Genomic DNA, 15425 nt, shown 5'->3' with positions numbered 1-15425 from the left:
AGCCTAAGGAAGCCCGCACATGGATTCCTCCAGACTCCAACTGTCTCTCTCTCTCCTTTATGATCCAGTCGTGTAACCTTATTATGCCTCTGTAATAAATCTTAGTTGTGAGCACAACTATATCCCAAGTCCTGTGAATTCTTCTAGCAAATCTCAGAATGCGGTGTTGAGCCGCCGACTCTGCCTCAAAATGCAAACAACTCAAATGTCCATCAGGAGCAAAAAGTATAAATTGTGGTATATACCTACAATAAAATACTACATAGCAATGAAAATGAACCACCTACAGCTATACAAAAGAAGGACTGAATCTCAAATGATGAAGTAGTTTATTGCACAATGCCTTATACAAAAGTTGTTTATGCCATACCAGACTGAAAAATCTTTTAAGGTAGCAGTTCTTAAACTTTTTAGTTTCAGAATTCTTCAAATTTATGTGGGTTACACCTATCGATATCACCATATCAGAAATTAAAACTGAGAATTTGAAAAATATTTATTATTAATCACTTCCAAAGTAATTTCATGTTCCCAAAAAATGTAGTAAGAGGAATGGCACTTTTGTTACAGTTTGGCAAATCTCTTTCATGTCTAGTTTAATAAAAGACAGGTGGGTTCTCCTATCAGTTTCTACAGTTAATCTCTTGTGACATCCTATATTATGCCACCTCTAGAAAATTCCACCATACACTCATGAGAGAACAAGAGTGAAAAGGTAAGTAACATCTTAGTATTATTATGAAAATACTTTTGACCTCCTAGACTTCCTGAAAGGGTCTAGGGGAATCCCAGGGGTCCCTGATTACACCTTGAGAACTGCAACATTAGGTTTAGAACTGTGATTCATCTTTATCTCATATCGCAGCTAACATGCAGGAGTGTAGGGTGCTTAGATGGGAGGTAAATCTTGAAAAATTCAATTTACAAACATTGGGAACTGGCAGTATTTCCCTTATATACACTGAGAGTCAAACCCCACCCAGATCTCAATGTGAGAAAATCACTCCCTTATACCATGGGTTCACCACACTCAGTATAGAAGGAAAAATTATGTGTACCTTGAAAATTCTAAAGAAACTGTATTTGCATAAGGAGCTGAAGAATGTAATCCCTTTGATACTATTTACTTAGACTATGAAACTTATAATTTTACAAATTATTATTTTGAAAATTAAACTTGCTGCTTTGCTTTTCTCTCTGGTTTGGAAACAAAGCACAAGGCACTGAATATAATAAGTTAACAAAACCTCGCGTTAACTTGGTTGAACCTCAGTGGCCTATTGAAACTCAATTTTAAGACAAATTCAAAGCTGCTTATTGGAATTAAATCACACCATGAGAAACAATAAGGTAAACTTTATAGATTTGTTTCTTTGATAAACATTGTCATCCACAATTGAAATCCACAATTCAACAGTTTTATACAAGTTACATAACTTATCTAGTCTGTAGATTTTGCCACATTGCTACAGGTTTAGAAATGAGCAGAAATAGGTACAACTTCTCTGCTCCTGGCTTTGGTTCTAAGCCACACACTCAGGCAGTTGTCAACAGTGATGCTGTACTTACCACCAGTGCTAGAACAAGAGTCCGCACCTTCTCCCCAATCTCAGGTGAGATGTCATTGCCAAACTGTTGAAGAGTGGTGAGGAAGCGTTTTAACTTGCTGAGCTGCCGAGCACCACAAGTGGCTGGCAATTGTTGATTTGTTAGTGCAGATGACGTGGAAGAGGCAGGACCATTGCTGAATCTCTGTGGTGGTGATGGGGCACCATTCAGGGTAGGAGGAGAATGGTTGATGCCATTGCTTACTAAAAGAAAGCCAAAAGGAAAGACTCAGTTTAAGTGCAAAACACAAGGATCTTTGTTAATTTCTTCTGGTTTGCATTCTCCTTCATTTATTCGTTTGAATTTTGCAAAGCACATGTTAAAAGAATACACAAGACACTGTTTATGCCCTCCATGAGACTGCTATATAGTGAGACATACTGTCAGATAAAAAATGACAAGAGAATAACATAGAGTGTTAAAAAGGAAGAGTACAGAGTACTATAAGAGCAAAGAGAAGGGACATCTAACTCTGCATGTGCCATGGGCAGGGGTAGGTCGTTTTAAGACTTCCTGCAACAGGTTCTGCATGAGATGAGCCTGGGAGAATATGTATTTCCAATGACTGGACATTCATACCCATCTTTTATGTCACATCTCCTTCCCAATTTTAGGGTCCCAGAGAAGTTAAGCAGTCAATTAGAATGTAGCATGTGAACAAGACAACCAGAAAACAGAAAGTTACATTAACGTGAGAAATAGTTTATCTAGGCTATAAGTTTAATGACCTATTCCTACAATAAGGGATTATGTCTAGTCAATTTCTCTCTGCCTTGACCGTGCTACATTAATACCGACAAATTCTTGGTCATTCAATAAAGCATTTTTTTAGACACCATACAGGATACTCTCATTCTAGATTTCTGCTCAAATTATAATACATGTGATTAATTACAGTTTTCCTATTTTCCCATTGTTCTTAGTGGTTTCTTGCTAGTTTTAATTTGGAATACAACTCTAGAGCTAAGTTATTGGCGGCATTAAGAAAAAATCTCCATCTTCACTGAACAGTGAAACAAAATTACCTAGTGCTTAAGTGTCAACAGATTTTTCACTTAATCATACCCAGGCTTGAAAATCTAAGAAGGTAAAACTGTTGCCCAAAAACATAAGAAACAATTTTAGTCAAGACTTAAGCCAACTTTAAACAGCTCAATCATTTAATTTTTACCTAATTTAGAAAAACAACATTTACTTATATTTTGCTTAATGCCAACTCATTAATCATGAAAAATCCTCCACTTCCCTTCTTCTGCCTCCAAGTCAGTCACAGTTGGTTGACTATTACTGCTCCTACTTCTTGACTGACCCTTATTCCAATTTGTTCTGGCAAATTCTTCTTCATCCTGTTTAGCTCAGATGTTACCTGAAGTATGTATCACCTAAAGCATATCAAGAAGCATCCTTTGAAAGACACTGCTGCTCCACGTTAAGGTAAACCCTAGTAGATTTATTAACTCTCTCTGTGCTGCCTACAGATGCTTCCATTATGTTACTTTACGTGTAACATAAAGTATGTCACATTTGTTCCATATGTATGTAATATTATGTTCCCCTGTTATTTACCAAATTTCTTTACCTTTATTTATTTATCCACTATGTTATTTACCTTATTTCTTTCTGTATTTGCACTGCCTTATTAGATTATGCACTCCTTGATGAACACTAACTTACAACTGTGTATACTGTATATACCTTGGCTTTGTTCATTAGCTAGCAAAGTGTAAGTGCTCAGAAAATGTTGCCGAATGATTCACTGCATAAAAGACGAACGGGCTGAGCAAAACAGGGTGAATCCTCTTCTGTGTCTTTCATTAAAAAGAGCTCACTGGAGGGGCCAGCCCTGTGGCTGAGTGGTTAAGTTTGTGCACTTTGCTTTGCCTGTTTGGATCCTGGGCACGGACATGGCACCACTCATCAGGCCATGCTGAGGCGGCATCCCACATGCCACAACTAGAAAGACCTACAACTAAAATATACAACTATGCTACCGGGGGGATTTGGGAAGAAAAAGCAAAAAAAGAGAAGAAGAAGAAGAAGGAGGAGGAAGAAGAAGAAAGAAGGGGGGGGGGCGGAGGAGGAGGAGGAGGAGGAGGAGGAGGAGGAGGAGGAGGAGGCGGCGGCGGAGGCGGCGGAGGAGGAGGCGGCGGAGGCGGAGGCGGCGGAGGCGGCGGAGGCGGCAGCGGCGGCAGAGGCGGAGGCGGAGGAGGAGGCGGAGGAGGAGGAGGAGGCGGAGGAGGAGGAGGAGGAGGAGGAGGAGGCGGAGGCGGAGGCGGCGGAGGCGGCGGAGGCGGAGGAGGAGGAGGCGGAGGAGGAGGAGGCGGAGGAGGAGGCGGAGGAGGCGGAGGAGGAGGAGGAGGCGGAGGCGGAGGCGGAGGAGGCGGAGGCGGAGGAGGCGGAGGCGGAGGCGGAGGCGGAGGAGGAGGAGAAGAAGGAGGAGGAGGAGAAGAAGGAGGAGGAGAAGGAGAAGGAGAAGGAGAAGAAGAAGAAGAAGAAGGAGAAGAAGAAGAAGAAGAAGAAGAAGAAGTGGATTGGCAACAGTTGTTAACTCAGGTGCCAACCTTTAAGAAAAAAAAAAGAGAGATCACTGGAGCTACTGGAAAGGAAAGCTCAATACTCAATGTCAGCAATCCAGAAAATTAGTTGCAATGGTCTGCCATTTCCTTGTGTCCAAAGAAAGGCCAATTGCCATTGGAAAGCTGGCCTCTTTTAAAGCTACCCATAAAAATACGCTTTTAGCCACCCTGAGCTCACACAAGCTTTTTTAGTCTCCTTAGTGAAAGTGCATTATCACCTTTTCTGCAATAAAACATATCTACCCCCAGTAGTCAAGTATGGAAGTAAAAAGGGCTAAATTTATATATACATATCCTTATTGTCTGTATCTTGAAATCTGAATGATAGCCTGGGTTTAAATCTGTTTCATTTCAAGATAGTACCTACATCTAAGGAGATATAACTTTGGGAAAAGGAAAATAGAATTTAAGAGACAGGATATCTAACTTCATTTCATTCACTGTGGCTCAGACTGCTGCAGTTGCCACTCACTTAATTACAAATGTTTTGGGAAAACAAATCTTCTATTAAAGCGTACCTCTTAGACTCTCTTCTCTTGCCTTTTGAAATAATAAACACACAAAACATAAATGTTAGCAAAGATAGTATGTAAGCTTGTGAAATGGTGTTTAAACATGGAAATGCAAACAGCACCTAAGACAGTGCTCTGACATGTTGCGACTCCATAAATATCAAGTGTCTTCTGTTTTATGAGGCAAAATATCTATACAAGAGTCAATGTGAACTGAAGGTAGCTTGGGCATGGAGAGGCAGAAGAACTCAAATTAAAATCTAGACATATGGGACCAGTCTGGTGGTTGAGTGGTTAAGTTCATGTGCCCTGCTTTGGTGGCCCAGGGTTTCACAGATTTGGATCCTGGGCGTGGACATGGTACCGCTCAACAGGCCATGCTGAGGCGGTGTCCCACATGCCACAACTAGAAGGACCCGCAACTAAAATATACAACTATGTACCGGGGGGCTTTGGGGAGAAAAAGGAAAAATAAAATCTTAAAAAAAAAAAATCTAGACATATATACGTATGTATGTAAGTCTAGACCTTAAATTGAGGTTTTTTTTAGTATGGACATAGGACTGAAATTGCTGGGTTATAGGGTAATAGACACTGCCAAACAATTTTGTCATACTCAAACGACATACAAGCATTCAGGTTGCTCCACACACACTTACCAAAACTTGGTATTCTTTCTCATTTTGAACATTCTTGTGGATGTATATGGTATTATATTCAGTTTTAGTTTGCATTTCCTTGATGAGTAGTAAAGTAGACCACCTTATAATATATTTATTGGCTAATATAATTCTTATGGACCAAACTGTGAACGCCACGAATTTCTATGTTGAAGCTCTAAACCCCTACTCCACCCTCTGCCTCAGTGCCTCAGAATGTGACTATCTGGAGATAGGGCATTTAAAGGTTAAATGAGGTCTTATGTGTGGTCCCTACTCCAATATGACTATTGTCCTTATAAGAAGAGGAAGGGACAACAGGGATGAGTGTGCACAGAGGCAAAGACCTGGGAGGATACAGCAAGAAGGCAGACATCTGCAAGCCAAGGAGAGAGGCCTCAGAAGAAACCAAACCTGCTGACCCCTTGATCTTGGACTTCTAGCCTCCAGAACTGTGAAAAAATAAACTTCTGTTGTTTAAGCTATCCAGTCTGTGGTATTTTGTTATGGCAGCCCTAGCAAACTAATACAATAATTATTCTCTTTTGTAAAGAGCCTTACCATGACAGTCCTGGAATACTTTTAGAAGTAGTTTCACAATTTTATTAAACTACTTTGATCCCTATGAATTAATATAATAATTTAAATTCACTATTTTAGAGACAAAGAAATTAAAAGTTACTTATCAGCCAAAGAGTATGAAAACAAAATATTTAGACCACTAAATTTCCAAATGCCTAAATTAGCTAAGTACTATTCTCAGAAAGCAAAAGCAATTTATAAAAGTAAGAAATCACCAGTATACATACACACACACACACACACACACACACATATATACACACACACGCACATATACATATATATGTATGTGTGTACATATGTTGAAAATGTTGACTAATATATGCAGAAGGCTTAATGGCAGTCAGTCACTTAAATCCAAATATCACTCTGAACCACAAATTCAAGTAATTAAGAGGTCTCACATGCTGTAGGAGTAAATGACACTGGCCTGGGTCCTCCGGGATTTATTGGTGGGAGGGGTGGCATGGTGGGAGGTGAGGATCTTGACTGTATCTTCACTTCCACAGGCGATCCAGGCATTGCTGGCACCCTTTTCTCAGGACCAACTGTAGAGAATAAAAGGAATGAAGGTCAAAGTTTTCTGTAAGATAATAAAAATGTGACAATAATTTGAAACACCAACACACTTTCCTAGAGAATTGAGAAGGTAAGAAGATGCTTAGTTTAATAGGCTGAATGGTGACACCCAAAAAGACATTAATCCCTTGAACTGTGAATGTTTCCCTATTTGGAAAAGGAGTCTTTGAAGATGTAGTTAAGGATCTTGAGAGGAGATCATCCTGGATTACCTGGGCGGGCTCTAAAGACAATATGAATGACACCCTCATAAGAAGAGTTGAAGAGACACAGAGGGAAGACTACTTGAAGACAGACCTAGTCACACACAGAGAACACAATGTGACGGTGGAGGTGGAGGTGGAGGTTTGGAGTGATGCGTCTACAAGTGAAGGAGCGTCAAGGATTATCAGCAGCCTCCAGAAGCTAGGACACAGGTATGGAAGAGATTCTTCCTCTGACTCCCCAAAAAGGAATCAACCATGTTGATACCTCGATTTGGGACTTCTGCCCTCCTGAATTATGAGAGAATATTGTTGTCTTAAGCCACCTTGCTTGTGAAACTTTGTTACAGCAACCCCAGAAAGCTAAAACAAGGCAACAAAGTCAAGGGGTGACATGACCTGAAAGTTAACAGTGAGAATAGTGGCTGAGAGAAGAAAGCAGGTTATAAATTCAGCTTATCTCAACTGCATTCTTTCTTGACTTCTCCTTATAAATGTATCAAATTAATAGGGGAAAATAAAATATGACTATCTAGACCAGTAGGTGTCAAACGCATAGCATGGAAATAGGATAATAATCAGTTGTGCATAAATTACTATGAATGATGAAGTAGTAAATTTTTACACATAACAATCACTCTAAGTAGGGAAAAAAAAGGTAAATTCAACAGCTCTGGCATCAGGCATGTAAATGCCATTTATGATGTATAGTATCCAAAAAGATGAAAAGCAGAGCTGATTCTAAACTAAGCACAGGCTACTTTACCCATGGGGACAATTCGTAAGTAGCTATTTGATAATACCAGGCAGTAAGAAATTCCAAAAAGAGAAATTTGATAGATTAAACTTAATGATGTTAGAATTCGGTTCGAGCTAATATGAATAAGACTTGATACTGAGGAGTAATATTCTAATATCTTCAAAAAACTATTTTTCCCCATTAATGGGAACTTGTTATACACTCCGTTAATAATAGGGCCAGGGCTACCATCATCACCTTTATATCGAGCTATTTCCTCTCAGTTAAGTCTAAACTTTTCATTTAAGTACTATGTATTTATTCTCCAATAACTGCTGGATTCAATTTAAAGTACAAGAAATGGACACCAAACGTTTAAATGAGAATGTTAAATCAAAGATTTCTTTCTGTGAGATGATTGCTATAAACACACTACATACAATTCATGACACTGGCAACAAGGCACATCTTTTGTCCATTCATGAGCACCTTCTAATGAGGAAAATACCCCCAAATATTCTTTTCACGCTTCAGTTTGTAATGGCCACATTCTGGGAGGAGATATAATGAATACAGAAAGTCAATCAAGGAAGTAATGCTCCCAAGTTACAAATCCCCTGACAAAAACGTACAGCTCTCTGAGAGCCATGTGGGTAACACTCTGTCAGCCCTTCCCATCTCTCTGTCCAGGACATTTTCTTTGTGAAATTGATGGTAGTCCTGTACCTGATTAGTAGACTAACGAGCTGTTGCGTTTGTCTTTTTCCTCTTGACAGTATTTCCTCAATGCCCTTCAGAGAACAGTTGACACGTTTCCAGCTCTTCCATCTGGGGCCCAGCTTTCTGGAGGGTGGGGGGAGAAGGGAAGGAAGGAACTGACAGTTGTCTCGCACTGTTATGTGTTGTGTATAGTGTGCAAGAACCTAGAGGGAGCCTTTCTTCAGACCACCTGCCTTTAACAGCAAGGGCGCCAAAGGCCTGAGGAGGGCTTAGCAGTGAGATGTGTTTTAACATTCAGCTCTTGGCAGAATGAAATACTCAAAGCAGCCCAACTGTAGAACACTGAATAACATACCACTGAAAGCTCAGATACTGGGTAAAACCCAGCCTAAAAAGTACTGTTTACAGATTAACACTACCCATCTCTTGTTCACACCACTACTCACAACTCTGCAACACTAGTGTTATTTCTCACGTTTCAATAACATTGTCTAGCAGAAAAAGCATGTGTATGGAGATAAGAGATTTGATGTGAATTCTTATTCTGTTACTCACAACCTACATGAATCTTATCAAACCATTCCACCTTTCTGCACTTATTTTCAACACATGTAAAATGGGAGATGATAAGACCTACCTGCAGGAAAGACATAAGAATTAGAGCCAATGCCTAAATTAGTGCTAGACTAAAGATGGTTGTATTCAGTAAATAGTAATGATGATTAGAAAACAGGAAGCCAGGGCCGCTTCAGCAGCCCAGGGTTTCGCCGGTTCTGATCCTGGGCGCAGACACGGCACCGCTCATCAGGCCATGCTGAGGCGGCATCCCACATGCCACAACTGGAAGGACCCACAACTAAAAATACACAACTATGTACCGGGGGGCTTTGGGGAGAAAAAGGAAAAATAAAATCTTAAAACAAACAAACAAAAAATCAGGAAGCGTAGTGTCAAGTTCGGATTTACCCTAACTAGCCATGTGACCATGTCCAAGTTAATATCAATATTGGTTTCCCATGGAAAATGGGTGTACTATCAACAATTAATCCACCTAATACCTCCAAAGTAGGTATTTTAACCTTCTGCTTGGTGGCTGAGACATGTCTTCATGTCATCACTGTTAGAGTGACTTCATTTCTGAATTTTCATGAAACTGATGCTCATGTTTTATATTCTAGCTGGATTCCTTCAAAGAACCAACCATATTTTGAGCTCTTTTTAATTCCATAGAACGTTAGATAAAGTTCAAGGAGAAGAAATTCCTTTCTCAAGTGTGACTTGAGCCCGTAAACACCACTGCTCAGACTATCAAAGAGACATAAAGTCTTCATTCCCAGAAAATCAAAATAACGCTTAGTTTTGTCATAAAGGTTCAACTTCATTCTAAACATAGATTCTAAGATTCAAAGTGACAATTTATTCATTCTATGAGTTTGTGCTTTGGTTATTTTGAATATTTGGATAAATATGGATTAAAAAATAAAATTCATGGGGCCGGCCTGGTGGCAGAGTGGTTAAGTCCAGCTCTGTTTTGGTGAACTGGGGTTCAAGATTCAGATCTCAGGCGTGGACCTACACCACTCAAAGCCATTCTGTAGTGGGGACCCACATACAAAAAGAAAATAGAGGAAGACTGGCACAGATGTTAGCTCAGGGCAAATTTTCCTCAAGCAAAAAGAGGAGGATTGGCAACAGGTGTTAGCTCAGGGCCAATCTTCCTCACCAAAAATAATAATGATAATAATAAAATAAAATAAAACAAATATATAACCACATGCCCTTTCAAAATCACTGATGCTTCAACACCTGACCACATAAAGCCAAATAACTTGAGCTAAAGATGAGGCGTGAATATGGAAAAGCATGCCTGAATAATTACTTTACTTCTCCATTTTGCAAAACGCTAAGGATGTCATGAAAACAGAAAACTGAAGGAAAGAACAAAGTAACGAATACTTCTCTGTGTGATAGCAGTGCTATTTTTTTTTTCTCGCATAGGAGCTTGAAGAATCAAACACGAAACTAAAGAGTGGAACTATTCTGTCCTCTAAGAGAAAGGAATACTGCACATAAACACAAACATCCCAGACAAAAGCTACTTGGGAAGAAGGCTACGATAAACCGCCCACAAGCGGGGGCGTTTACAAATCATTATAAACTGCTTTCTCTTTAAGGTTTTTAAAAATTACTTTGAGGCTGATGAAGGAACAATAAATAGAAGAGGTATAAAAATGAGATAAGAAAAATGCAATTTTGTGAAAGGAAGAGCTATCCAGAAACAGCTGAAAAGAAGGGAAACTCCCAGGGCTGCAGGGAGGAAGCATGTTTAGACGAAAGAAGGTGAAGATGTGAAGGGTGCTCTATCACTTACTAGTTGCCTGACGATGGTCTTCCTCATCCATCCCTGGGGATAACACTTACGACACAAGGTTATTGTGGAGGGTACCATAATATATATAATAATGACTGGTACATAGTAAACACTCTTACATGTTTACTTAAATCAGATTAAAAATCTGTTAGAATTAATCATTTTATTTGGCCATTGAGATGTTGACCTATGCTGAACTTTGGGTAGAAGATATGGTCAAGTGCTCCGACTGTCATCACTGAGAAGAATGAACTGAATATAGATCTTTCAGATGTATAGTACAGTGATCATTCCAAACAGGCTGACTGAGGAAGCCACTACATCTGTTTCTTTAAAACAAATCAGACTTTAACTAAGAAACAATTTGGAAGGTTTAAACAGAATTATCTTTGGGGGCAGAGACAAAGGTAGATGATTTCCTTTTTTATATGTATAAGCATACATTTCCATGGTTCAAAAATCAGTATGACATAAAAAGAAATACTCCTTACTCCTGTCCCTACATAACCCATCCCATAGGTAACCATTTTAATTGGTTTCTTGAGTATCCTTCCATTCTTTGTCTGTGTACAAATGAGCAAACATAAATTCTTATCCCATCCATTTATACAAAGGTTGCATAATTACATTAAACTGAGTGTCCCCAATAATCCCCTCTCTGTAGCTATGCCTTTTGAAATGCATCAGGAAGTGGGGTCATTTCCCTATCCTCTGAATCTGGCCAGGCCTCTGACTTGCTTTGGCCAACATAATGTGAGGGAAATGACAGACTGCCAGTTCTAAGCCTCTCTTGGAACCCTGACCCTGACATGAAAGCAAATCCAGACTAGTTTGCTGGGGCGTGAGACCACAAGAAACAGAGATGAGATGTACCACCAGTTAAGGCCAGCTAATCCCCAAACATGTAAGAGCCTAACCTAGTTGAGTCTGATCTGCAGCTAGCTGACTGCAGTCATATGAATGAGTGAGCACAACCAAGAGCAGAACTGCCTCACTTATACTCATAAGGAAAAAAATAAAAAGCTTATTGTTTCAGACCACTAAGTTTTAGGATGGTTTTTATATATAGCAACAGACCAATAGGCAAGAGATTTATAACACATACAAACTGTACTGTTCCTTGGTTTCTTGTTGTTCTTTTGTTTTGTTTCATCATTTTACACTATGTCCTGAAATTCTTAATTCCACAACCTTTTTTTGTTAATGGATGCATGATATTCCACTGTGTGGATGTACCACAGTTTATTTAAACAATCCCCTACTGATGAATAACTGGATTGTTTCCAACCATTTGTGGCTGAATTTTGAGACTCTCCAGATCCCATGACTGCCCTATATTTGCCAGGCTTTGAGAAAGAGATAAAAGAAGACAGGGCCCTGAGTTATAGAAAAGACAGATATATTAAAATGTGTACAAAGAACTAAGAAAATAAAGTAGAAACATTACTATGTATACAGGCTAGGGAAGTCTTTACAAACCATTAAGCAGTTAACTGGGAAGGCTACATGCACTTTCCAGACAGCATACAGGACAAAAGCATGAAGGATACAGTTTGAATATTGCTCTTAAAGTGGGGATCAGAACCAAGGGAAAAATTATGAAAGATTTCCTTGACCACAGTCTCTCTTTAACCATTGCCAAGGATAAGTAAATGTTCTGAATGTATAATTGTCAGATGAGAGCATTTCCAAAACCGACAGTTCTAACCTGCTAAAGATAGAGGAAAGAACATCAAAATTACTTTTGCACTTATAGGCTTACAAGGCTGGCTAAACGGATTTGGGCATAGCACATGCTTTATAGATTAAGCATTTCTGATCCTTGTAGCTCTGCCACTAACTTGACAACACATCCAATTTTCTAATAGCATGCAGACTTCATAGGCAGACACAGCCAGGAATAACTGTTTACAATGACAGATAATTTATCATTCAACAAAAATTGAGGCATAAAGATACAAGAAATTAACAGAAAATATTTTACAAGGGACTTTGAAGACAAAGCTCAATTAAAACAAAATTAATGCTGTACTATATATCAATAATTTTTATATATACATAAAACAATATATATCAAATTTTTCCATTCCACATTTATAAATACATAAAGAAAATAAATTTACCTAATATATTCTTTTTTTTTTAAGATTGGCACCTGAGCTAACAACTGTTGCCAATCTTTTTTTTTTTTTTGCCTGCTTTTTTCTCCCCAAATCACCCCAGCACGTAGTTGTGGGTCTTTCCAGCTGTGGCATGTGGAATGCCGCCTCAATGTGGCCTGACAAGCGGTGCCATGTCCGCACCCAGGATCTGTACAAGTGAAACCCTGGGCTGCCAAAGCTAAGTGCACGAACTTAACCACTCAGCCACGGGACCAGCCCCTACCTAATACATTCTTAAAGCTCAGGGATCAAGGTGGGTGGAGGGTGGGCACAGGAGGTGAAGGGGAGCACTTGTGTGCTGACAGACAACAAATGATGTGCAAATGAAATTTCACAATGATGTAAATTATTATGAATCTCAATTTTTTAAAAAAACAGGGATCAGCAAACTTTTTCTGCATAGGACAAGACGGTAAATATTTTTGGTACTGTGGGCCATATGGTCTCTGTCACAACTATTCAACTCTGCTGTTGTAGCACATTCTAGACAATAAATAAACGAATGAGCTTGGCTGTGTTACAATAAAACTTTATTTACAAAAACAGTCAATGGACCATAGTTTACTGACTCCTGTGGCTGATTAAAAAAATGGAAACATTCAAATAACTAATTCTTAGCTTATTTCTATGCCTATAAAATCTATTTTACAGCATCCACTCAAATGGTTCATCTGAATAACCTTTTGTTTTCTTAAGGCTGGATATAAAGAGACCTTTACTTATTGAACTCCGAGGAAAATAATATACAAAAAATTATTTGGAAACAGAAAAATTATTTAAAGACAGAATACTAACAGCATGAAGTCAGAGCTGAGGAGTTGCAAAGATGAGGTTAGTTACCTCATAGTCTTCCAAAAATCAGACAGACCTAAAAGAAGAACCACAGAGATGACTAGCATACCTGTGAAGGATCACTTACTTCATGATTACACTAATTTCCTCCCTAGTCATCCCTCTTTTCTTTATCTTCTTCTATCAGTGCCATCTGACTCCAGACACAGAGACACCCAGATATAATTAACTCTAACACCTCAATAATAACAAACAATCCAATTTTAAGAATGAACAAAGAATATTTAAAGAGACAATTCCCAAAAGAAGATATACAAACGGGTGATAAGGACATAAAAAGATGCTTGACCTACTAGTCCATCAAAGAAACACAAATTATAACACATCAGCAAAAAGCAACACAGTACTGATACATATATCCAACAACATGAACAAATGTCAAAAACACTAGGCTAAGTGAAAGATGCCAGACATACAACAAAAATACATACTGTATTATTCTATTTATATGAAGCTTTAGACAAGACAAAATTTCTGATACAAAGCAGATCAGAGGCTGCCTGAGACTGATGGGAAGAAACAGAGTAAGGGGCACATTAAGGGGCATGATAAATCTTTTTATGGCGATGGAAATATTCTATATCTTGATTGTAATGCCGCTAACACAACTATACACAACAGCTAAAACTCAAACTGCATAATAAATAAAATGGGTGAATTTCATTATATATAAATTATACCACAATAAATCTGAGAAAAAAAATCAGCAAACCAAATCCAGCAATGTATTTTTTTTAAAACTCACAATCAAGTTGAGTTTATCCAAGAATGCAAGGAAAATTTTAGAAAACTGAACATAATTCACCATATTAACAGATTAAAAGAAACACCTTAAAATCACCTCAGTAATTACAGAAAATGCATTTGATAAAAACCAATTTCCACTCATGAATATGAACATAACTAGAAATAGAAGGTTGATTCCTTAACTTGGTAAAATGTCTCTTCCAAAAACCCACATAAAATGTCATACTCAGGGCCCAATCCTGTGGCCGAGTAAGGTTCTGTGTGCTCTGCCTCGGTGCCCGGGTTCATGGGTTCAGATCTCAGGTAAGGACCTACTCCACTCACGGGCCACACTGTGGCAGTATCCCACATACAAAAAACTAGGGGAAGACTGGCACAGATGTTAGCTCAGGGCTAATCCTCCTCAAGCAAAAAAGAGGAAGATTGGCAAGGGATGTTAGCTCAGGGTGAATCTTCCTCAGAAAAAGAAAAAAAAGAGCCATACTCAATGTAAATTGGTACAGTTACTATGGAAAACAGTATGGAGATTCCTCAAAAAATTAAAAATAGAAATATCATATGATCGAGCTATTTCACGTCTGGGTAGTTATCCAAAGAACACGAAAATACTCATCTGATAAGACATATGCACCCCCATGTTCATTGCAGCACTATTCACAATAGCCAAGACTTGGAAGCAACCTGTGTCCATCAACAGATGAATGGATAAAGAAGATGTGCTGTACATGTATATACAATGGAATACTATTCAGCCATAAAAAAGGACAAAATCTTGCCATTTGTGACAACATGGATGGACCTTGAGGGTATTAGGCTAAGCAAAGTAAGACAATTACCATTTTACTTCCCTCATATGTGTAAGATAAACAAACAAACAAACAAACAAACATATACATACAGAGAACAGAATGGTGGTCACCAGAGGGTAAGGGGGTGGGGGGAGGGTGGAAGGGGTAAAGGGACACATGTGTGCAGTGACAGATGGCAACCAGGCTTCCGGTGGTGAACAGGATGCAGTCTATTCAGAAGTTGAAATATAATGATGTACACCTGAAATGTATACATTATAAACCAATGTGACCTCAAAAACTAAAGTCATATTTATTGGTGAAATA

General features: G+C 38.8%; 1 protein-coding gene across 5 annotated transcripts in view; it reads right to left on the bottom strand.

The window, feature by feature from the left end:
- Positions 1-15425, bottom strand: part of CBFA2T2 (CBFA2/RUNX1 partner transcriptional co-repressor 2) — a 140178-nt gene that overhangs the window by 34224 nt on the left and 90529 nt on the right. For 3 of the 5 annotated variants that reach the window (XM_046679088.1, XM_046679089.1, XM_046679092.1), the window contains exons 2-3: positions 6342-6485; positions 1570-1811 (exon numbers count right to left, since the gene is read on the bottom strand). In XM_046679088.1, the coding sequence (XP_046535044.1) occupies positions 1570-1811; positions 6342-6485 (386 nt within the window). Of the gene's footprint in view, positions 1-1569; positions 1812-6341; positions 6486-8184; positions 8302-15425 lie in introns of all 5 variants that reach the window. The other 2 variants (XM_046679090.1, XM_046679091.1) reach the window with 1 other exon arrangement.

Source organism: Equus quagga, chromosome 12 (assembly GCF_021613505.1).
Source record: "Equus quagga isolate Etosha38 chromosome 12, UCLA_HA_Equagga_1.0, whole genome shotgun sequence".
Taxonomy (NCBI): domain Eukaryota; kingdom Metazoa; phylum Chordata; class Mammalia; order Perissodactyla; family Equidae; genus Equus; species Equus quagga.
This window is presented reverse-complemented; position numbering and strand designations above follow the sequence as displayed.